Source organism: Equus asinus, chromosome 1 (genome assembly GCF_041296235.1).
Source record: "Equus asinus isolate D_3611 breed Donkey chromosome 1, EquAss-T2T_v2, whole genome shotgun sequence".
Lineage (NCBI taxonomy): Eukaryota > Metazoa > Chordata > Mammalia > Perissodactyla > Equidae > Equus > Equus asinus.
In genome coordinates, this window is record NC_091790.1 from 158,272,042 (window position 1) to 158,297,378 (window position 25,337).

The 25,337-nt window shown below is 36.7% G+C and overlaps 1 protein-coding gene across 3 annotated transcripts in view; it reads right to left on the minus strand.

The window, feature by feature from the left end:
- HIBADH (3-hydroxyisobutyrate dehydrogenase) overlaps positions 1–25,337 on the minus strand; it is a 111,452-nt gene that overhangs the window by 75,157 nt on the left and 10,958 nt on the right. For all 3 annotated transcript variants that reach the window (XM_014841030.3, XM_070511135.1, XM_070511131.1), the window contains exons 3-4: positions 15,125–15,234; positions 12,254–12,375 (exon numbers count right to left, since the gene is read on the minus strand). In XM_014841030.3, the coding sequence (XP_014696516.1) occupies positions 12,254–12,375; positions 15,125–15,234 (232 nt within the window). The remainder of the gene's footprint in view (positions 1–12,253; positions 12,376–15,124; positions 15,235–25,337) is intronic.

The window sequence follows — 25,337 nt, forward strand, 5'->3', positions numbered from 1 at the left end:
TCTGCAACATTTATAAGGGTTTTATAAGCAGGATCCTCTCTCGAGTGTTTAGACAAGTAAAAAAAAAAAAAAAAAAACAGAAAACAAATAACCAACTGTTAAATGTTCATTTTACTAAAAAAATTGGCAATCCTCTGCAAAGCTTTCAACATTTTAATTTACTTTCATTTCAATATTAACCACCTAAAAGCAAACACTTGTAGAGTTCAGAAATCTTTTCAGTTCTTTGGAGACATTTAAACAACCTTAATATCAGATGCATTTTAAAGTCAGAGTCAAAAGCAAAATCTAGAAAAAGTATGATGACGTCTCTTGAGCAAAAAAGAATGTATTTTAAAATCCTCCCTTTATCACAAGCAGGTTTGGATGCAATGCCACCTGGTGGCACAGGAAAACTCTTAACTAGGCTTAGGTTTTTAGAAACTGAGCACCCAACCACCCCTTTTGACTACCTTCCTTCCAAACAAGTTATTCATCCCATAGTTTAACAATAAATGATAATTTTTATTTAAAAACTTTAAAATTTTAAAGCAATTTACTCCATGTGACAATTTCCTCAGTGTTTAAACATCATTAAAAAAACAAAATAATTTTTTCAAAAACCTAAACTGTACCAAAGCTTTAATTTTTAAATGATAAAATGTTGAAGATTGGTGGGGGGGATGGAATAACCGACCTGCTTTGTAAAATTACACTGTATAATTAATTCCATGGTAAGAATGTTTTTATGGTGTGTTTTGGTGACCTTTTATTACCATCAAGTTCACAATGCTGGTGGGCTGCCTTTTAATCCCTCCGCAGACAAAGGCCCTAAATAAACACAGATCCCTTCCTGGGAAAAAGTCCACTCTGGTTAAATGGTAAGGAAATGAGTAAATCATTAGTAATCTTTAAAGCCAAAGCTATAAACTCAAGTTACCTTAAGTTGAAATGAAAGTGTCCTGCAAGAGTTTCAAAGTTCTGTCACAGATAGAAATCTCCAGCTCTTGACTCCAGACTAGGCGCCAGCTGATAAACAAACAATTTAAGTCAAGAGCTGGAGAATTCCCAGCTTTTTCATTTAATGGCTTTGGCCAAGAGTATTTATTGCCTCCAGTTTTATTCTCACTTAGCTCTAAGAGGAAATTTAAACTCATCATTATCTTAAATCCCCATATGGGTAGCAGTCAGCTTACCTGACAGAGCTCCTCTGACTCTATACCAGTTTGACTTTCTACTAGAAGTGATGCAATAATGTACACTAATTAACTATAGCTTTAGGTTTACTTTTTAACAGGCTAAATAAATTTTGTTCAATATAGTTTATATTCCCACTTTGGGTAGTAACAATTCCAAAAAGGTTAAGTTTACAGTTTTACACCAAACTACCAGCTAAAATGGAAAAGGACAATGCAATCTCTCTCTTATTCCCTCACATGCTCCCACCCCACTTCCCACCCCCTACTCCTCTCACCTTCGTCCAGGAGCCCTTGAATATCATAGAAAGTAAGTTTTTGTATCAAATGTAGACTCTTTTGGGCCAAACAGGTGGTGCCTAGTGGTTAAATTCCTGTGCTCGGCTTAGGCAGCCCAGGGTTCATGGACCTACACACACTCAAGTCATGCTGTGGTGGGGCCCCACATACAAAATAGAGGAAGACTAGCACAGATGTTAGCTCAGGGACAATCTTCCTCAAGCAAAAGCAGGAAGATTGGCAGTGGATGTTAGCTCAGGGTCAATCTTCCCCACCAAAAAAGAAAGTAGAGTATTCTATTGACTTCAAAATATCCAGTGTTGCTCTATTTCCTAACAGAGCAGTGTGCAAGATTTAAGACGTAAATGCCTGATCATGAAAAGCTGTTGATTTTATACACGTACTAATAAGAATATAAAAGTACAGCCCAATTAAAGACCATGAGATACTATCAAATATTTCTAAATGCTGTTTTTAAAAGTTTGCTATTAAAGATTACAGATCTCAAAGTCAGAATTATGCTGTTGCTCTTATTCTTTTCTCAAAATTATCATTTACTTTTAGGAAAAAATCTCATCTCTACTCAGGATTTTATGTCAAAACAGTTCTTTTAACTATGTGAATGTTTGCAGATATTTGATAATTACAATAAATCAGCTATCCTTCTTCCTCTGTTTATCTAATGAAAAAATGCTATAAGAAAAATTTTATAGCTTAAGGTAAAGGGTTAATAAAATATGGCATTAATGCAAAGAAAAATTCTTTCCCTCTCACTTCTTAATTTTCAGAACGTTTTACAAACATATCTTGGCTGGAAAAGCCAATTAACTATTTCAGTGTCTGCCAAGACTATTTTTCTACTACTTTAATATATGTACATAGTACATTAAAAATGTTGGCCACTTGAGAATAAGTATTACCCTCACACATAAGAAATTAGGGGAAATGAAATGTAATTAATGATAAAACTATTTGTATGCCTGGCTTCATACTATGTTTCATTAAAAAAAAAACTCCCTCAGAATAATGCTTTCTTAGAGACTGCAATGGATAAGCATTCTGATGACCACAACAGTCAATAACTCAATAAAAAAGATGTCAGGTGCAAATCTTCTAAAAGAGTCCCTATCTCTCATACCACCGGAGATAACTTGAGCTAAATACAAAACAACATCAACAAAACCCTTCTACCTTAAGTGAAAATCCCTCGAAGTCAGAAGAGAGAAGATAAGCCTGCTGCCATACCTTCACTGGCCATGGTGGGAGGATGGCTACTATAAAATGCATATGTAAATTGAAAATTTTCACAACTAAAGCACCCAAAGTAATGCAAAACAAAAAACAGAATCACAGGGCAAATATATACAGAGAAGGATTTAAACTCAACTTAATATACTTTTTATCTGTTAATATTATCAAGCTGTCTTTCTTTAAGAGAATCAGACATCTAGAATACTGCAAATAAGTCTGATAACAGTTTGATCATGAAGACACGGCCCTTGGCAAACTCATAATTCCATTTCCTCCTCCCATTTCACCCTCAATGCTCTCCAGGGATTACAAGCAAAACAAAATAAAGACATATAATACATAAGGTATACTGGAACTAATTTCTCAGTGCTTAGGAATCAATAGATGTTAACAAAAAATAAATTATAAGTAAGTAACAGCTTCAGGAGATTTGTCTGCTAAATCTATTTCACCTTTATATAAACACTGCTAGGCAGTCCTGAACTATGTACGCAGACCCAATTGTGTCTGGTCTGAGTTACCTCCTGAATGGCAATTAAAGGACATTAAAAATACCCTGGGATTACTTCAGGCAGGACCCCTGCCTTATCCATGCACTTTCTAACATAACCAGGTGAAGAGAACACAGTGTCCCTCCACCCTAGGACAGAGTCTGGCAACCCCAATAATGGTTACTTGACTGGAAATTGCAATGCAATTAAAACCTGGCCTGCAGATTTGGAGAAGAGGGAATTGCAAACTGCAAAAGAGTAAAACTCTTAGGAAAAAACTAGGTTGTTGTTAGCAATAATAATTATTACTAACAATAAATGAGAGCATTAATACAAACTCTGAGTGAAGTGATCACCTTGCCTTCTCTGACTCATTTTTTTACTATTTTCTTAGGAGACAAATTATTATTGGGGAGTGAGTCAGCAGTCTTCTCTAAATGTTAAGAACTCATTAACACCTTACATAGGGCCTCCTGTCCATGACAACTGTTGTAAGGAAGTCTGAGGCATGCCAAAGAATCTAAAAAAGAAGTTTTTATGGGCATCTCTTCTTTGCAACTAATTTCAAAGAAATTCTTGGAATTTATTTACCAAACATTTCTGAACTACTTGTGCAAACTGGAGAAAACCCCAGGCAAAAGGTAGCCTCCAGAGACAAAAAGGATACTTAAGGGACACGAGATGATAAGTAAAATTATGGGTAAATATTAACAGCTAACATACTTAACTCATTTCCAGTATACTGATATGGATGAATCTTATATCATTTCTAGGGAAATGGATTTGTCCATCAAACAAAATGAAAAGAAAATTTTAATTATTTGAGTTACTAAAGCTTTAAATACCACGAAATCAGACCAAGAAGAGGCTTATTTTATTTAATGTTTTTTCAAGACAGAATAATTCGAGTCTCTCATACAAAAGCCAATGCCACAAAGAACTTCTAAATTTTATAATAAATAATATAAGTTGATCATTTTAAAAGAACTACAAATCATCATAATAATACAATTCTTTAAAGGGAAGAACCTATGAAAATGAATTACCTTCATGTTAAACCAACTTATGTCAAAACACTAAAAAAACTAACCTCTTACTGACGTCAGACTAAAATGTAAGAATAACTGCTGCAAACAACACTACTCTAATCAAACAGCTTGTGAAAGCACCAAAAAAGACCTATGCTGATAGCCCTTCCCCCTCCACACATTATAAAATTCAGTTATATAAAATTTGGTAAAAGAATTTGCTTTTGGACAGAAATAGCAAATAGTTTCAGCCCAAAGCCAAGTAAAATTGCCAAGTTATAAACCTCTCTAAGAAAATGTTTTAATGGATATGCCAACAGACCCTTAACTATAATGGTATTACGTGCCAAAATATAAATAATTTTTGTTTTTTGTGGTCCCTTTACCATAAATTAGATACAGATCTAGTGGAAAAACAGTAGGTATCCAGTTCAGTGAGCAGTAAAGGCCAAGACTGCACACTTGATTTTAAAAACAACAATGGAGTCTGTATGAGACTTCCATTGAAAAATTTAGCAAGCAAGTCTAGTACTCTAAGAGAAACTCCTTAATCGGTTTGGTGCTGACTACTCCATATTCTAAGAATACCCCAAACAAATTACTAAAACTTAACCCAGCCAAGTAGAGTATAAAATTTGGTTTCCTGGTAGGGAACTGTTACACAAACACCTGCACACAAGCTCAATTATTTAATTTTGACATTAATCCCTAACTGAAGCAGTACAGCTCAGAAATCAATGAGGCTCACCAGCATGGAAAGCCTCGGGCTGACTACAAGTGCCACTTCAGAGTCACTTCAACTCACGGTCTCTGTGCAAATCTACACACACATTAGGCAATCAGTGAGTTTATTCCTCAATTATTCAGGCACAGTTAAGTGCTGTAATTATGCCCTTAGAGCAGACTGAACGGTATTTGGTCATTAGTCACAAACAATAGTTTTTAATTTGCTTTATGTCTAGCATTCATTATACAAGAGAGCTGATCAAATTCGAACTAACCCTGTGGTAGCAGACACACTCCACACTAAAAAAAAATGCATGTACCCAAAATGGTGTGACTAAATAACATTCAACATTAAAGAAGAATTACAACTTTCATAAAGATGTAATTTACACAAGACAGATAAATAGATTAGGGCACAGACTTATGAGGTCAGTGTCATGTGCTAATTTACATAAAGCCCAGTTAACTTTACTTTGATAACCACAAACTGTTAAAAGGCATGGATTAGACATATGAGGAGTCAATTTATTAGTGATTTAACAAACTGAGCAAAACTACCTGCTAAGTCCTGGGAATACAAAGATAAATGTTCCACAAACCTACCAAGCTTGTTGATGCCTCAGAGCCCTTACAGAACAGCTCCCTCCCCTGAAACACTCCACCCCTGAACCTGTGCATTCAGATCGCTGCTTAAGTGTCACTTCCCCAGAGAAGGCATCCTGTCCATTCTATATAAAGGGCCCTCCCCTTCGTCTCTGTCTCCTTAACTGTTTACTCTGCCTTTTTTACCTTCAAAGTGCTTACCATTCTCTCTATTCCCACTAAATCATAAACTCCACGAGGCAGAAGACTTTGGATATCTTTAAAACCCTCACTCTAGTGCCCAGAGCATGCCTAGCACATAGGAAGTATTCAATAAATGCTTACTGCATGAAATGAAGAATGAAGCATCTCCCTTGCAATCAAGGTGCTGTCAGCATAATAGAGAAGATCAGATAAGAATGTATAACCAGAAAACAGTATATAATCTTGTGAGAATTATATAAATACAATAATTTTAAGTATAAGACATTTCATTAAAGAAAAAATAAAGACCTTCATTTTTAGAGTTACTTTCTCTAAAAGTTCCAGGCTCTTCCTAATATCCAAGTGAACTTCTTTTAATTTATTAACAGAAGTACAATGAAGAATGTGAAAGTAAAGGTGATAAGAGAATTAGATGAACTAATCAATTTCCCTTCTTCCTTGCTTAAAGAATATTTACTGAAGAACTAGCAAATTTAATTCCAAATTTCACTGGTTCCCCTCATATGTAACTGGGAATCATCTATGAGTTTCCTAATTGATCTTTAACATAAATTTTCCATTTCCAGAACTAAAAATCCTGTTGCCCTGGAATCAAATTTGGTGTTGCTCTCTCTCTTTAAATATCCATAAAGGTGTATGTAAGATAAAAGTCAAAATAAGTATTAACAGCTACCCCAGACAGGACAAAGACAGTGTTCCTCTACAATGCCTACCATGTTGCTGTGATCAAACTCTTTTTTTTTTTTAGGAAGATTAGCCCTGAGCTAACTACTGCCAATCCTCCTCTTTTTGCTGAGGAAGACCAGCCCTGAGCTAACATCCATGCCCATCTTCCTCTACTTTATATGTGGGATACCTACCACAGCATGGCTTTTTGCCAAGCAGTGCCATGTCAGCACCTGGGATCCAAACCGGGAAACCCCAGGCTGCCGAGAAGTGAAACATGCGAACTTAACCGCTGGGCCACTGGGCGTCCCCTGTGATCAAACTCTTAATGCTCTTAATGAAGAGTTTCCTTTCTAATTGTTAAGTATTGGGAATACTGCTGTACTGCATTATTTTGCATTTTGTAACTAGTTACAAATCATTTTAATAGTTTCTATTCCTACATTCTAAACTTCTAACACAAAGACTTTCTCTTTAAGTTGTTCTGAATATTACTCTACTTCTTTTATCACTTTGATCATAATCACAATTCCCAATGGCACTAACGTTACAATACAGTCACGAACTACAGAATGACATCTTGGTCAACTTATGAGGTCAGTGTCATGTGCTAATTTACATAAAGCCCAGTTAACTTTACTTTGATAACCACAAACTGTTAAAGGCATGGATTAGACATATGAGGAGTCAATTTATTAGTGATTTAACAAACTGAGCAAAACTACCTGCTAAGTCCTGGGAATACAAAGATAAATGTTCCACAAACCTACCAAGCTTGTTGATGCCTCAAAGCCCTTACAGAATAGCTCCATATATATGACAGACCATATATATGACAGTGGTCCCATAAGATGAGTACCATATAGCCTAGATGTGGAGCAGGCTATATCATCTAGGTTTGTGTAAGTACACTCTATGATGTTTGCACAACAGAATCACCTAACAATGCATTTCTCAGAATGTATTCCCGTTGTTAAGTAATGCCTGACTGTATAACATTTTGAACACAGTAAATACTTACTTTCTGACTGATGTTAGAATGTAGAGGCAGTTAACTAGCTTAACTTAGAGAGATCAATAATCTGGAGATAGATAACCTAGAGAACAGTTCGGGAGTGAGAAATAACTGCAGGAATGCTCAAAATATTTAACATTAATCTTGAATTTTAAAAATAGAAGATTCTTGATTCAGTCAACCATACTGAATTAAACGCCCACCAGGAGACACACCACGGAGAGAGTAAGTTCAAAAAGACATAGTACCTGCCCTCTTCAGAGTCTTACTGGAAGAAATAGGCACAAACATAAGCCTAACACAGCGGTCCCTGCACTAGCATAGATACAATACTATGGGAACACAGAAAAAGGACATGGAAAACTGCCTCATTGTTGCTATATAAACAATCCTCTCATCCCTCTGCTTTCAGGTATAATCACGTTCAACTCCAAGTCCTTATGACTCAGAACAGATTCTGTCCCAGTCAAACTCAAACATGTGAGGGCTATGTCAAAATACCATTTTACTTTCTCTTTTTCTGGAGGTTTATTTGATTAAACAACACCAGCCAGCTGGATCTCAAACAGGAAGGACCCAAAAAACTCCGGTTCTATCCCAACCAAACTGCAGAATAAAAGGCTCTTGATAGCCAGAGAATAAATATTCCAGTTTGGAGTCAACACAACAGGACTGAGCTGATCTCTCCGGGGTTATCCAGATTCAAGAATGATGGCTTCTCAACCATTCCTTCTCCAGTGACCTTGGGACAGAAATGTTAGGCCTCTTCCAGGTTAGAAGCCAGCCTCTGAGGGTTAGAAAAGAAAGCAATTCCTCCCCTCACTCCTCAAAGGTCAGCTAGCAAGAAAGAAGATAAAAGACCAGCCACTGGGGTAGATGAAATTGTTAGAAATGGAGTTAACAGTAGGCAACTTCTATGAAAAAGAGAGAAGGCCACCACAGGATGGGACTGAAGGAAGAAGGCCCAGCAGAGTGTGGGAAGAACCTCAGACTGAGGTGGAAGAGTAAGAGGCTAGTCTGAAATCTGCTGTCAAGGCGGAGAACCCTGGGCACGCCACTTAACCTCTTCGGACCTCAAACTGCTATCTACAAAATAACATTCAAATTAAGTCATTCCTAAAGTCCCTTCTAATAATAAAATTCAGTTCTAAGAGCACAAAAGACAGTTAAAAGCTAGACGTACTAGCAAAAAAAAATCTAAACACATTATTTAACCCTAGCAGTCCATGAGAACACTATAACAACGTTTATTGAATTTTCATCAACTTACTTTTCCAAATCTTACTAAATATGGGTATATCTCATATCAGCTCACCAGGGTAGCTACTTAGGTAACATTTAGTCAAAGATTCTCCCTTGTAATCATAAATATAGAGACGTAAGCCAAGGACCTATTTACAGAAAACCTACCTCTTTTCTGGACTGGCTTAACCAGACTTCAGTTTAGCAACTTAGCTTTGGCATTAAAGTCGGTCTTCATGCTAACCGCATTACAATAATGCTCCTTCAGAAAGGATTTATAACACTTAAACTAAATAAGTATAGGTTGCACACTAATTGATATGTTAAGTCACAAACACTTGTACATAATTATGGCAATATCAACTACATTGGCTTCATCAGTTATCAATTGCTACATAACACTCACTCCAAAACTTTGTGTCTTTATTTGCTCACAATTCTGTGGGTGAGCAATTTAGACTATCCTAGCTGGGAAGTTCATTTGCGGGTCAGCCTGAGGTCACTAATGCAGCTGCAGTCACCTGGGAACTTAACTCCAGCTGGATGGTCAAGATGGCCTCACTTGCATGCTTGGTGGTTAGCACGTCTCCAGCTGCTAGTCCAGGCTTCTCTATGTGGCAGGAGAAGAGTTTCCCAGCAGCAAGAGAGGGCAAGACTCAACGTAAAGTTTAAACTCTACAGGAGGAAGAGCATCAATGTCTATAAATATAATGTGGGCTTTGGTAAAGGTATGTACAGTTTGACAGCTTCAAAAGGAAACACCAAATCTGTTGAGGCACACCAAAGGACTTTAGAAAGCAATATCTATACTATAAAGTGAGAACTAAACAAGTGTAAAACAGCTACTTACATTGCTTTCAGGATGATAATTATAACAGTTTAATAAGCATCACTTGTTTTTGATTAAAAAAGTTATATAGAACTTTAATAAAATGGTATTATTTGTTATAGGGAGGAGCTGCTATAGGGTGGGTCTAATAAATAAAAAAATGAAACCTGGGGAAACCTTCAATCTATTACTCCATGGGCTGGCAAAATGATACAGTAATTATTCTTTTCACTTTACTTTCCAGAAAAATAGTTAGCAGGAAGTAGAGGAAAAGGCTGCACTGAAGAAACCAATCACTTGCTCAAAAATCTACAATTTTAAATTTATCTGGATTAAAAAACCTCTTTTTAAAAAGCTAACCACAAAATGAGAAATATATGTTTCCATTTATATTTTTAGAATACTACTGTATTTGTATGTAATATCTCTTAATAAATACATGTAAATGCATTTTTTAAAAAGTCTAGGATAAAGAACAGATGAGGGTTGTGGAGAAAGGGACAAAATTGGGGAACATTTTTAAGGTTCTATTCAAATTACCTCAAATATTCCACATTTCAAGAATGACATATATGGAACCCTATAAACTTGTGGGCCCACCTTGGGTGTCTAAGCCATGCTTTTCCCAGGTCCCTTTTCCTTAATTTTATTTAGTTAAAATATAATGATTTTAAACCAGCCTATTTAACTTAGGGAAAGTTTCCTCTATTTTATTTTAACTGAGAAAGTGAAGCTATTTCTAGCCCACCATATTAAAAATATAAAAACAATAACTATGAGAAGAAAAACATAAGCTTCTATTATACACTGGCCAATCTCATAATGATCATATGTCAACCACTAAATTATCACAAACCAACTCTACACAGAGCTTTCAATCTACAATATAGTTCAGATTCAGGTGTATTTACTATTATAAATTAGCACTTTTGCACCCTAAAATTACAAACCAGGGTTTAAAAATAGCTCACTGTGAACAAGGGTAATCTCAAAGTTTTATCACACAGAAGACTATATTTGAAAAGTTAAATAATGTTTAAAAATAAAATTGGTATTCTTCATTATCAAATGATAATTTCAGGCTATACTCATGAAGCAAAAGAAGATCAACCAAGAGCAAGATCATATGCACTATATAAATTTTCAAATTCAATTATAGAACCACTTGAAGAAAAGAACTGTTCAATTTATTAATTCTATTCCATAAAAAAACCACACCAACACCAAGCTTAAAGATGCTTATTAGTATTTTATGATCAAAGTGTCTATACCACATTGTAAATCTTTACACCTAAATTTTACTTAACCAATTCAATATAATAATTAGAGTGGCTAACAATTATTTATACCTCCACCTATATACAAAAATGTTTGGATATAAGACACCTTTGCAACAAGACCATTAGGTTCTTTATGAAAAAACAGAAACTGATTTAAATGATTATATTTTGTTATTTTTTTATTTCAAAGTCTAAAATCAAGTTTAATGTAATTGGAATAAAATTGCTATTCCATTGTCTACTGCTATATTGCTATAATTATGGACCCGTGTGTGTGTGTGTGTGTGTGTGTGTGTGTGTGTGTGTGGTATTTAATTTCGCTAATTTTAGAAAATTTAGATATTATGACAAATCACAATACGCATAATCCTGCCATTCCAAAATATCTAGATACCACTATTAAGATGTAATACAGTAATAAACTGTTAAAATTTTATTAGTGGGGGGGGGCTGGCCCCGTGGCCGAGTGGTTAAGTTCGCGCGCTCCGCTGCAGGCGGCCCAGTGTTTCGTTGGTTCGAATCCTGGGCACGGACATGGCACTGCTCATCAGACCACACTGAGGCAGCGTCCCACATGCCACAACTAGAAGGACCCACAACGAAATATACAACTATGTACCGGGGGGCTTTGGGGAGAAAAAGGAGAAAAATCTTAAAAAAAAAATAAAAAATTTTATTAGTGGGTCTCCTTGTCCTCTGAGATTATCATAGGATTTTTAAGTATGTTAATGTGATGAAATATATCTATAGATTTTTTAATATTAAACCATCTGTGCATATGTAAGATAAACCAAACTTGGTTGTAGTGTTTGATCTCTTTTATGCATGATTGGATTTAGTTTGCTAAGATACTTTTTTTAAAGTTTTTACTTTTATATCATGCTGATATAGACCTATAACTTTTCTCTCTCATAATGTTTCTGTCTAGATTAAATATTAGAATTATATAGTTCTTGTAGAATGAGTTGGGAAGCATTTCCTCTTTTTCTATTGTCTGGAAAAGTTCATATAAAATTGAGGTGATCTGCGTCCTGAAACTCTGTTAACATTAATCTGTAAAATCATCTGGGCCTAATGTTTCCCTTGTGAAATGATTTTTTCTTTTTACCACTTATTCAATTTCTTTAATAGTTACATGATTATTCAAGCTAATTATTTCTTGAATCTGTTTTAAAAAGTTAAATTTTCTAGGAATTGATCTATCCCTACCCACAGAAATCTTCACCAAAAATTCACAACTCTTCAAAGTTGTGACAACCTTTTATCTGAATTTAGAACAAGCAATGTATTTTGAAAGTACTAAATAACACACATCAGTTTTGTTTTGTTTTTATTTTTAATGAGGGAATTGAGAACCCTGTAATAGGTCTAAAAATAACTGGATATATCTTGGGTACCACAAAACCCTAATTGCTACTTCTGACAAACAGAAATAGGTATACAGATATCTTAGCTACCACTTACCACCAGAAACAGGGGCATCCATGAAAACTGCTCCCATTTTCTCAGCTTCTTTGGCCAATTCTTTTGAAATAGCAGGATCGATGGTACTGGAATCTATTAATAGTGAGCCTTTCTTCACTTTTCTAAGCAAATAAATAAAAATACAGTTTTTTAAAAAATATAGTTTTATACTTTTAAAAATATGGTTTACAACTCTGAATAAACATTTCATGCAACTACTCATAGAATCAGAATCTGCTAAAAGCTGCCACCTATCAAAGAAGTCTTTGGTTTAATATTAAAAACATTAGAACTGGTTCAAAATCTCAAATTCATTTTCAGATCAATTATAGTTCAAAGTAAACCCAAACTCTTTCAAACAAACCAAAATAATCTAATAAACTACAGGGTATAAATTCTGGTTTCAGGTGAAATACACACTAACCATAATAATATAAGTAAGCCAAGATGTAAGCAATTTAAAACACCTATTAACTTTAAAAGGGCAATTTGGTAGGATTTAAATTTTTGTTTGTAACGTAGTTGGGTCTCTTTAAAAAGTAATTTATTTGTCTTTAACAAGCCATATTGCAAATTTCACATATCCATGTCATTTCCACAAACATAAGCAACTGAAATTTAGTCATTTGCTTCAGGGTGGCATATTCTTTAATAATTGTAACTTTTTAAAGACAAAATAAAACATCAAACAGGCAGAAAGGAATGGACCTGGAAATCTCATAGACAAAGTCTTTTTGTTCTTTATGGTAAATTTATATATACACATTGGTAAAAAGGGGAAACAGTCTTTTCACATACCATATTTTACATATTTAAATGGCATTCTTATAGTAAAACATTTTTATTTGTACTGTAAGTACAGACTATATACCTACATGATTTCCTTATTATCTATAATCTATGCCTATCTTCACTGGCAAGGAAACTCTGACCTACATTATAATTTATTTAAAGGGCTATGACTAACCTTTAATTCAAACTTCCCAAAGTTCTTACTACAGATAAACTAATTTAGAGGCCATTTAATCATAATTATGATTGGAAAATCAGAACTAAATAAATACAAATATTGGAGGGGAAAACAGAAAATCATTGCTAAAAACTACAAAAAAGAAAAGAAAAATCTTTCTATAGAAAAAAATAGCACACAAAATGCTTTAAACAAGACTTTTAGACATACAAATCGATCTGGCCCAAAAGCAATGATTGTCATAATCCCCAGAAAAGAAGTAACATACTCTATTATAGATCACCTCAGAATGCAGAGTTTCACTTTATGTAACCTAAAAAATAAGAATTAAGTTTACCAGTCTTCTTTGATATTAATATTTTTAAGATCTTAAGTCTTTAAACAAATGGGAAATCTCTCAAAACTTACACATGCACTGGGTGTGGGGAAATGATACTGACCCAGAAGAAAATACATAACCACCCGTGAGAAGCAAATTACGATTCAATGCAAAGGCAAACTCTTTCAAAATACTCCCTAGACAAAATTGCTCTGGTAGCCAGCCACCATATTCCTTAGTAAAGGATATTAATAAATGTAGTATTCTTGTCTCCACACGAGTTTTTACTAACTTTTCCCTGAGAGGTGAAGCACGGCCATAATTGGAACAGACCAGGTAATGAGACAGCTAGGTTGCCTCAGGACCACACAGACTGTGGGCCTCAGGGCCCCATCCAAAATGAGTCTCTCTCAACCTTCCCTGAAATCTAAACATTTATCTTATCAGTTTTCTGCCTAATATCCAAGTGTCTTTTGCTTCCAAGTTTGTTAGTTTTCAAAAGCAATTCAACTTCCCCAAACCTCAAATCCCATGTACTACAGGATCATGAAGTTAAACCCCTTCTTTTAGCCCTTCACGTTTTGACAGGGCCTACCAGCTTGTTCCAGCTCTTTGCTGAAATTCAACAACAAAAACAAGTTAGAACAGGAACCAGTAAGACCAGAAGAGTAAATTGGGAATTCAACCACTGTCATCCTAACATAACCACGAGGGTTTGGCAATAGGCAGCAATTAACCAAAAGGTTCTCAAAACAAGGGAAGCTAGGCACTGGCTAGGAAACTCTGACCTAAATCATATTTTATTTACAGAGCTACTGCTAACCTTTAATTCCAACTTCTCAAAGTTCTCACGACAGATGTACTAACCCAGAGGACATACAATAAGTTTTTATTATATAATAAAATGTTAAATAATGGTGTTCTTTCCAATGTTTGGTTTTATTTTTCATAGAAACCTTTTCCCGAATTTCTATAAACCATAAGACAATTATGCTTGTAACATTTGTACAGTTTAAAATGCAAACTTTAAAATTCTCTTAAACATGTTACCAATGAAAGCGTAAGTTTAATGCAAGAGTTATAGGAAAGCAACAGAAGGAAAAGAATTTATTCCCAAAAGTCATATATTTGACTTCAGCGAAAAAATAAACCCTTTCAATGAGAGAAACCATACCATTCACTTTTTTTTTTTTAAAGATTGGCACCTGAGCTAACAACTGTTGCCAATCTTTTTTTTTTTTTTTTTTCCTGCTTTATCTCCCCAACCCCACCCCGTCCATAGTTGTATATCTTAGTTGCAGGTCCTTCTACTTGTGGCATGTGGGACGCTGCCTCAACGTGGCCTGACGAGCAGTGCCATGTCCGCGCCCAGGAGGTGAACTGGCGAAACCCTAGGCTGCCACAGCGGAGCGCGCGAACTTAACCACTCGGCCACGGGGCCAGCCCCTATTCACTTTTAAGAAAAAAGAAAACAGTGTAGAAAGGTTTAACAAACATCATTGTAATTTCCTAATAGTTCTAACAAATGTGAAATTCATGAACTATCATAGTAAGAAAATATCCACAGTCGAGAAATACATACTTTAGAATTCCATTTGCTCCAGAGTAAGCTTCTATTGCATTGATGCTGGTGGGCAACATTGTAATAATTCTGTCAGCTTTTTCTGCTACATCTGCTGGGGAAGACACTACCTTTAAAAAAAATCGCAAAGGTATATATATTATTTAAATTAAAATATAAGCAGTTTCTAGAGCACAAGTAGGATCTACTTTTTATGCATGCCGATAAAAGTGACTGAATAAAAACTAATCCTTGTTTCCAAATGACAAAAAAAATAGCTTATTGCCTGAAATAGAGAGTCCATTCCTTATACACATACAGATGCAGTTTCTATGGAATCAAATCTACTGTTTATTTTAAAAAGTGTGAAGTGAGTTGAGGCGGAAAGGGCAAAACCGAACAGTCCTGGGAACAGACACACTTCTCATGGATTCCTCCAACTTAGATCCTTAAACAGCACACTTTTTGGTAGATGCTTTTGACTAAAAAACACTCTAGTACGACAGAGCTGGGAGCCGAACTACAGGATTCACCAGTGATTTCACGGGCAGCAAAATCCCCTAGTAAATTCTCAAGCCCCAATCACCATCATCCTACTGTCTCTATTTTCAAGAGAATAAAAAAATTAAGCCTGTTTGAAAAAAGAAAAGGTCAGGACAAGGACATGAGCACTTACTGCACTGTGAGTATCACCATGAAAGTTGAGAGTGTGAGTTACCAGGACTCATGTGGAAACTATATATATGCAAGAAAGACATACAAATAAGGCATCGAGGTATGCCCTCATTTCAACCCTCATTTCTGCTTTAATGATGACCACAAACACACTGTACAGGAAAGCTACTCTGTCCACCCTCTGCATATGTGCATGCGTGCATGGGTGTAGGCACACTCACTGACATTCCCCCAACCCCCTGCTCTCTCTCATACAGTATACACCTTGATACACCTGCCAGCCAGTCAGCAACCAAAGAGGTCAGAGGAGACCAGGAGCTCACTCCTTGGCTCAAACTCTCCTTTAATAGAAAGAATCCATCACCCTAAGTATCACAAAAGCTCCTCTAAATGCTCTTCTCTCTTTAAAAAAAAGACAAAGCGGGGCCATCCCTGGTGGCCTAGTGGTTAAGTTCAGCACACTCCACTTTGGTGGCCCGGGTTCAGTTTCCGGGCATGGACCTACACCACTCTGTTAGCTGCCATGCTATGGTAGTGGCCCACATACTAAAAAACAGAGGAAGACTGGCATGGATGTTAGCTCAGGACAAATCTTCCTCAGGAAAAAAAAAGGCAAACTTGAAAAACAAAACTATTAAAAAAAAAAAGACAAAGGACTATCAGGAGGATAACTGAAGATTTCCCCATAAAATAATTTACACGTGTATTAGAAATTGACATATTTTCTACTAGGAAATGTGAAGTGACATGTAAGCATCTTGGGAATGGGAATGTCTTTCTTGTGGTCAAAGTTTACATAACATTTTCTTTTTGTCTTTGATGTGCAGTTGTTGAAAGTGAAAAGAATGGCAAGCCAAACACAGTGTGTAACCTAAATATTATGAGTTAGAAGTCATTACATTTCCATTTTACATAAAAGACTATCAGCTTCTAAATCAAATTCTAGATGAATGCAGTTATAACATTAAGTAATTTCATAAATCATACTTTAAAATTTCAGACAATCAAGTATCCTAGTACTTTATGTATTAACATTAAATGATAATATAAAACATCTCAGACCCTGGGGCGAGCCCGGTGGCACAGCAGTTAAGTTAGCACGCTCTGCTTTGGCAGCCCAGGGTCTGCAGGTTCAGATCCTGGGCACAGACCTATGCACTGTGTATCAAGCCATGCTATGTCGGCATCCCCCATATAAAATGGAGGAAGATGGGCACAGATGCTAGCTCAGGGCCAATCTTCCTCAGCAAAAGGGGAAGGATTGGCAGCAGATGTTAGCTCAGGGCTAATTTTTCTCAAAAGAAATCTCAGACCCTAAAACAAAAAAAAGATATTCTCTTTAAATGTTTCATTCTAAAGGCAATACAGCATTTTAGCATCCACCATGTGGCACATTCAACATATCTATTTTGATAGCTAATGGGGATTTGCCACAAGTAATTCTGAAAAAAAAATTTTTCCTGTCAAATTACAAAGAAATACTTAAGTTAAATGAAAACCTTTCCTACACCCAAATAAATACTGAGATTCAAAAAGAGGCAACTACTTCCTGGCAAACACCTCAAGTTTACTCAAGAGAAGCACAGCTCATTAAGATGAGGAGATAAGAAAAGGAAAAGTTGAAGGAGGAGTTATAATTCTCCACTCCTGGACTGTATCAAGAATATGGGTTACACAGAGAGCCTCATCTGTTCATCTCTACTTAAATGAAGTAATGAACACAATGCAAAACGGTGGCATACCTCTCAATGACCGTTCCTTCTATCACAGCTCCATCTCTCTAGGTCTTTGAGGGACTGCAGTAAGCCCTGAGGTCTAAGAGGCAATTTTAGACGTCCTCTTAGGAACTGAGAAAGTCTCTTCCACTGAAGGAAATCCAGTTCCATCTAGATAACTCCTTGAGAGTTGCCCTCAGGGGCACCAACAATTAGTTCACAGACATCAGGACACTTCACACCTCCAAGCTTCTCAGGCCTGTGAACTGGCAGTGCCAATGCATGCAACTGCCAAGTGCGTGGGGTGGCCAATCAGCCCCCTGCATCCCTAGCATCTGCTTCGTGGGATGCTTGGGTTGCCAGAGTCCTGCTAACCCCTCAATTACACAGGGAAGTAGTGTCAAAGCTCACAGGTCCGGAAAAAACACACAATGATAGTGATAGCTGGAATGTCATCACTGTACTGGCCACAAATGCTCCACATCTAATGACTATACACATTTGGTACATTCTAATATCATTCTCTAATTTGTCCTACAGAAGGCATGTTTATTAGACAGACAGACAGACACGTATGTCCAGCTACTCAAATCATCTTGCCTTCCATGTGATGACTTCTAGACTCTGAAATAATTGACTGACAAAACCTGGCCACGACTCAAAAGCTGGGGGAGAAAAAAAACCTGATTGCCAGTCTGACATTAACCACAAAAGTGTTTAGGAGCCAAACTAATTAGAGCCCCTTCAATTACATTTGCTAATTGAATGGATAAGCAAAGACAGCATGGATCAGTGAAAAGAGCACTAATTTGGGAAACCAGAGACACAGGTTTAGTTGTAGCTCAGCCACTAAATCATGAGTGATTTTGTACAAATCACTTGACCTTTCCGGCTTCAGTTTCTGAATCTACAAAAAAAGAATAGTGATTTGACTTAACTTTAAGGGTTTCTATCTCAAAAGCAGAAAGGGAACTTAGGCAAAGAAACTTTTCATATTTAGTAAGCTTAAGTTCTAGGAAGGCATAGCCTCTGTGAAAGAGGGCAACGCAATAGGAGGCATCTGTAGTGAGCCAGCACAAATGGACAGCGGTAGCAGGACTCTGCTATATCTCCACATCTGGGGCCGGTCATGGACCTAGCCAACTCCAGGCCATGGCTCTGCTCTGATTGTCATGGCCATCCCAGAAAGATCTCTTGCTAATTCCAACTGCCTCATTCTTACATTATTATCAATTAAGATGACTTTACTTTTCCATTATCTCAACTTTGACTACCGGAGACTGGCTCCCTGATATATAATGGTATCTATAGTCTTTAAGAATTTTTGCAGCCAATTTCTCTGTATTTAGATTCATCTGTATGCTAGTACACAACAATGGCAGGTGTGCAACCAATACAAAGGGCAGAAGACTTGACACATTAAAGACAAAATCTGCTTTGCTGGGTAGGGGGAGGGAGGAAGGATGGGGGCATCAGGGCTCAGAGTTAGCTGAAGGAACGGTACCTCCTTTTTACATATCCACTGGAAAGAGACAACTGTTAACTAATTACTTTATATAAAAGAAAAATCTCACTGTCTCTTCTAGACAAAACAGTCACATAAGTCAAGCTCAGCACTGCTTCCAAGTAAACCAAATGGCCAAAAAAAACTTGCAAAGAAGCAAGATGAACATGACCTTGGTTCAACTTGCCATTCAGGGTTTTTTAATCTTTCCAAGTAGAAAAGCATACTATTACTTCAAAATTACACTACACTTGAAAAACTGACAAAAATGGTTGTGCCTACATCTTGAAATATTTGGTCAACAATGATGCAGCCCACTCAGCAAGAGGCTTTTCAAGTTCTCATTTAACAAGACCTGAGAGGGTGCCAGATTAAATCCCAAGAGAATTACTCAACCAAACATGTTCAATCTTACAACCCAGGAACAAGACGGTTTCCAAATTTTTAAAGAGAAAAGAATCTAATTAAGCCCAGTTCAACCAGAAAACTCACACAGAAATGCTAAGTCCCAAGAGTTTTGGCACAGATCAGCAGCATCTCCAAGGAAATTTCTAGACAATGAAAATGAAAATGAAAATGAAGCACATATTCCCTCGACACTAATGTTTAAAAAGAGAAATTGGTATCTTCTGTAAAATAAAAGTAGGACAGTGCAGAATATATTCTTAAGCAGGAATGCTGTCAAATCACTTTATCCTCTAGTTTGGTTTTAATTTTGGGCATCATTCTTTCACTTAAAAATATGTTTAAAATTCTCTTCCAAAGCGCTCTGGACTCCAGCTCAGCCAAGTCTGTGGTGTGTTTCTACATGTGGTGTGAGAGAATAAAGATGTGAGAGAAATAGGTATAGATGCAACAGCAACCGTAACAACAGTAGTAACAGTAGTAGTAGCAGTAAGAGCACTTTTTACGTGCCAGGTTCTCCAGGACTAAGAGAAAGGCACTGTTACTATCCCCTTTTTATAAGATGAGAAAATTTAAGTAGACTGAGTTCAGTAAACTGTCTGAAGTCACACTGCCAGCATATGGTAGAGTTGAGATTTGCGCCCAGGCAGTCTAGTTCCAGGGTATATGTTTTTAAACCACTACATTCACAATTTACTGATTCACGACTTCTAATATACAAAGGCCTGATAATTACCATGGGTCACATTCTTAGAAAAGGTGCTAAAAGTTGAAATGATGCATTGTAGGTTAAACCTGAGTTTCCAACAGAAATAAGAATATAATAAAGGGATAGAGAAAGAAGAATGCCCAATTTTTTTAGGGAAATGACCACAAATAACATATTTAACCACTTATAAATGCCCTATTAGAACAGGTTAACATTTAAAGGCATAAATAAGTCGATTAAATACAATCAGTCATGCAAAACATATTTAACGTGTCAAAGTTTTTATTTCCTTCATAATCCACGTAGTATTTTTCACTAATAGGTAGAGCCTGAAGAAAAACTTCCAGGGTGGGAACATTCTACAGCACTTCTTCACCTCGAACTGCAGGTGGCCACTTTGCACCTTGAGGGGAGGGAGGAGGCTGCCTGAGGAAAGCAGAGCCAGGAGGCAGACAGCAAGGAATCTGATTACATCTGTGCCCAAAATTCAGCTGTGCCTGGAGTCAGACCACTGCCCAACTCCTCAGTTACCTGAAATAATAAATCCCCAGTTTTTGCTTTTAAAAAAACAAAAAGCACTTCCTCAAGGAGACGTCCAAAGATCTTTACAACCAGTTGACTGCTTTTCGATTCATATATGTCTATTTTGGTACTTTCTCTCCCTGCACATCTCCCACTGAAAGCACACTCGGTATTAGAAATCAACTAGCCAACCTTTCTGCAATCTTTGGGGGGAAAAACTTCTGTTTTCTTCAGCTGCCATTTCATCAACCTCATTTGACATAGTAACATCGGTGGAAGAAGGAGACACCTGTCCTTAAAATGTAAGAGTCAACTCAAAATATACTCTGAATTTTTGAACCCTTAATCCCTTCATTGCACTATTGTGCACAATGGCAAGAAGTTTCAAGCTTTCCACCTATATTTTTCCACCCCATCCCAAGTCTTGTCTTTGCCTTTTAGTAGTAGAATGAAACTGTTTTTCTTTTATCTGACATTTTTTACAACTAAGTATAGCTATGAAATAATACTACTAACATCTTGATACATCAGAACTTATTCAAATTAATGTTAACTTTTAAAGTAGTACTCTTAGGAAATCGCACTTGCTCAAATGACGTTGCCACTGTTCAGGACATTTTTTAAGCTGCCAGCATAAACCATTTATCAACAAATGTCTTCATTTTATTATGGCATCATGCTTCCCTTTAGGCCCAAAGCTTTTTTACCCTTTATCCTTCTTTCTTCATTCATCTAAGTTTCACATTCTCCTACCCTCCATTGCTGTTATGATCAATACTCAGAGGACTTCTTAAGAGTCAAGACTCTTAGGGGAATCAGAGGTAGAAGGCAGATGGGATATGGGAAAAGAGGATTCGGTCTTCCAAGCTTGCTGCTTCAGTGTGAACCACCTACACAACTTTTCCCACTGTGTGTTGGGGGCAGGAGTGGGAACTGCAGACATGAAGCTAAGACAAGTCTCCACTCTTTACCAATCTGGGAGAGGCAGCGACCCAGAATCCATCTTCTTTTCTTCTTCACAACCACTTACATATCTCAAGGAAGAGGGAAAAAGGAAAATCTAATAATTGAGTCTGTGTCCCAGAACCTTCTAATTTCTATTCAGGAATCTGAGAGATCATCTTCATGACTTTCATTTCAGACTACATCATTTCTGTGCGTTGGTGAGCAAAGATTATACACAATGTTTACGTAGTTCCCTAGCAGGAATGAAATGACTCCTGGTTAATTACTTATTTTCTCCTCCTCAAAAACTACTTCAGCACTCTATTAAAGTCAAAAAAATTTTAATAGAAACTTCCTTGTAATATTATTTAGTCTTACCACCTGAGACACACCTAAAAGCTTACCCCATCTAACTTGACCTATTTTATTCTTCACAGCACTAAGTGGACTGCTAGACATATGGTAGGTATTCAGTACATATCTGTTGACCTAAAGTAGAAATCTCTAGAAACCTGGAGCCTGAGGCTTCTACTTTTAAAGAAAACTGCTCCTTTGTCCCCATTCTTCACCTGGATAAAACCTACTTATTCCTGTGCTTTCTGCCTAAATGTCTGGTCTTCAGAGAGAACTCCCTAACTTCCCTCTCACCCAATGTAATGCATATTTTACCAAAAAGTAATGAGACCCTTTACTTTCTCTTTTGACTTACCACAATTTGGCATCACATATTTGTGTTATTTGATAAGCTAACACCTCCTACTGGCCCCCAAAAGCAAGAACTGTGACTGTTTTATTCTGGGCTATATTCCCAGTGTCTGACACATAGAAAGTACTCAAGAAACATCTGTTAAATTAGTAAATTAATGAAGGTCCTATCCCCTGTTTGCTAAGAGATTCTAAGCAGCCTTAAGCCATAGTGATCAGAGCAATAAAAAGTAACTTTTCTTCACAAAGGAGCAAGAGATTTTGACACTGTCATTTGAATGGAAAGCATTAGAAAAAGAGTAACAGTTCCTTTTATATATAGCAGCAGTGAAACTAAGACTTATAGGAACTCACAGCTAACACATACAGTACTTACAATGTGCCCAACACTATTTTAAGCTCTTTACATATATAAATTCATTTAATCCTCATAACAACTGTCTGAGAAAGGTATTATTATTATCTCAATTTTACACACGAGGAAACAGAGATATAGAGACACTAAATAACTTGCCCAAGATTGCAGATACTAAGCAGTAAAGGCAGATTTCAAATCCATGCATTTCGCAGACTCCCAATACTGCCGTATCAGTTTCCTGTGGCTGCCGCAACAAACTGCCAAAAGCAAGGTGGCTTAAAACAACAGAAATGTATTCTCTCACAGCTCTGGAGGCCAGAAGTCTGAAATCAAGGTGTCGGCAGGGCCCGTAGTGTCCAAAGGAGGATCCTTCTTTGCCTCTCCTAGCTTCTGGGGGCTCCTGGTGTTCCTTGGCTTGCCACAGCATAACTAAAGTCTGTCTCTGACTTCATAGGCCTTCCCCTTTGCGTCCCTGTGTCTTCTCCTTTTTTGTCTCCTGTAAGGACACTCATCATTGCCTTTAGGGCCCACCCTAAATCCACGATGATCTCATCTCAAGATATTTAACTTAATTACATTTGCATGGAATCTGTTTCCAAATAAGGTCACATTCACAGGTACTGGGGGTTAGGATTTGGACACAACTTTTTAAATAGCTTTACTGAGATATAATTCACATACCATATAATGTGCCCATTTAAAGTATATAATTTGATAGTATTTAGTGTATGCATAGATACGTGCAACCATCACCACAATTTTAGAACCTTTTCATCACTACAAGAAGAAATCTCATATCCATTAGCCATCACTCCCCTATGCCTGCCTGCCTCCTCCTACCCTTCCCCGGCCCTCACTTCCCTGCCCAGCACTAAGCAACCACTAATCTACTTTCTGTCTCTATAGATTTCTCTATTCTGGATTTTCATGAGTGGAGTTGTATAGAATGTGGTCTTTTGTGACTGGCTTCTTTCATTTAAGTTTTCAAGGTTCATCTACATTGTGGCATGTATCAGTACTTCATTCCTTTTTAGGACTGAATAATATTTCATTGCACGGGTATACCACGTTTTGTTTATTCATTCATGCACAGATGGACACTTGGGTTATTTCTATCTTTTGAATAATGCTGCTATCGATATACAAGTTTGTATGTGGGCATGTTTTCACTTCTCTGGGGTATCCACCTAGAATTGGAATTACTGGGTCATATTCTAACTCTACATTTAATTGTTTGAGAACTGCCAGACTCTTTTCCAAAGTGTCTTCACCATTTTACATTCTCATCAGCAGTGGGTGAGGGTTCAATTTCTCCACACTTGTTATCTGACTTTTTGATTCTAGGCATCCTAGTGGGTGTTGTAATCTCATTGTTGTTTTCATTGCATTTCTCTGATGACTAATGATGTTAGTCTTTTCATCTTTTCACATTTTTATTAGCCATTTCTATTTCTTCTTTGGAGAAATGTCTATTCAGATCCTTTCCCCATTTAATTAAGTTACTTGTCTTTTTATTTTTGAGTTGTATGACTACTTTATATAGTCTAGATACAAGTCCCTTATTAGATATATGATTTGTATATATTTTATCCCATTCTGTGAGTTGTCCTTTTACTTTCTTGGTAGTGTTCTTTGGAGCACAAAAGTTTTTAATTTTGATGAAATCCTATTTTTAATTTTGTTGCTCATGCTCTTGGTGTCATATCTAAGAATCCTTTGCCAAATCCAAGGTCATAAAGATTTACCCCTTTGTTTTCTTCTAAGAATTTTGGAGGACATCTTTTTGGGGGCCACTATTCAACCCACTGTATTCCCACTGCCTATACAACCCATTATTATAGATAATTACTATTTAATTCCAACAAACTCCATGGGTGCAGAACAACACATTAAAGGCGGGGGGGCGGGGGGTTGCTATATGATCAGTTGCTTGACATTACCAATCCAAAAGGAATCTAGGCACTTTACTTTCTAGTAGTCAGTTTATAAACAGATAACAGTTAGCTACATTTCAGAATCATCAAGGAAGATGCCACACACAAACTCAAAAATGTCTCACGCATTAATTTCATTAATTAGTGAATATGCATCACGTAATTAAAAGAGCTAAAGCCAAAGTCAAAAACAGACCTTTGTTCAGATCCTGGCTCTTTCCATTCACTCACTGTGTAACCTTGGGGATGTTATTTAACTTCTCCAAGCATCAGTTTCCTGATAATACTTTTGTTACAAAGATAAAATTAGATAATATATACAAAATATTTAGTAAAAGACCTGACGCATAGTAGGTACTCACTAAATATTAGCTTCTTTTCTCTCCTTTTAAAAAACTAAATATCTTCTTCACTCAAGGATGAGTCTTATTCTTAAAGTAGGCTTCCTTCACACCTACCTAAAATCAGCAACACTGAAAAATAAGAACTTTATTGGGGAATGGAGGTAAAAGGGTAACTTTAGAGTATGAGGCAACTCAGGCAGAGAATCAGAAAGCTCTGGAAATCCGGGAAGAAGCGGCAGAAATGAGATTCACAGAGGGATTATGATCAGTTTTCCACAGACAAGCTGTAAGTCCACAGGCATAGAGGGAAGAGTAATGGCATTGGTAACAATTTGAAAGGCCCTAAGCTTCTGCTTTGCCAATTCAGGGTAAATCAGTCTCCTTTCAATTCCTACTGCTCTCTTGCTGGGAGAAGTAG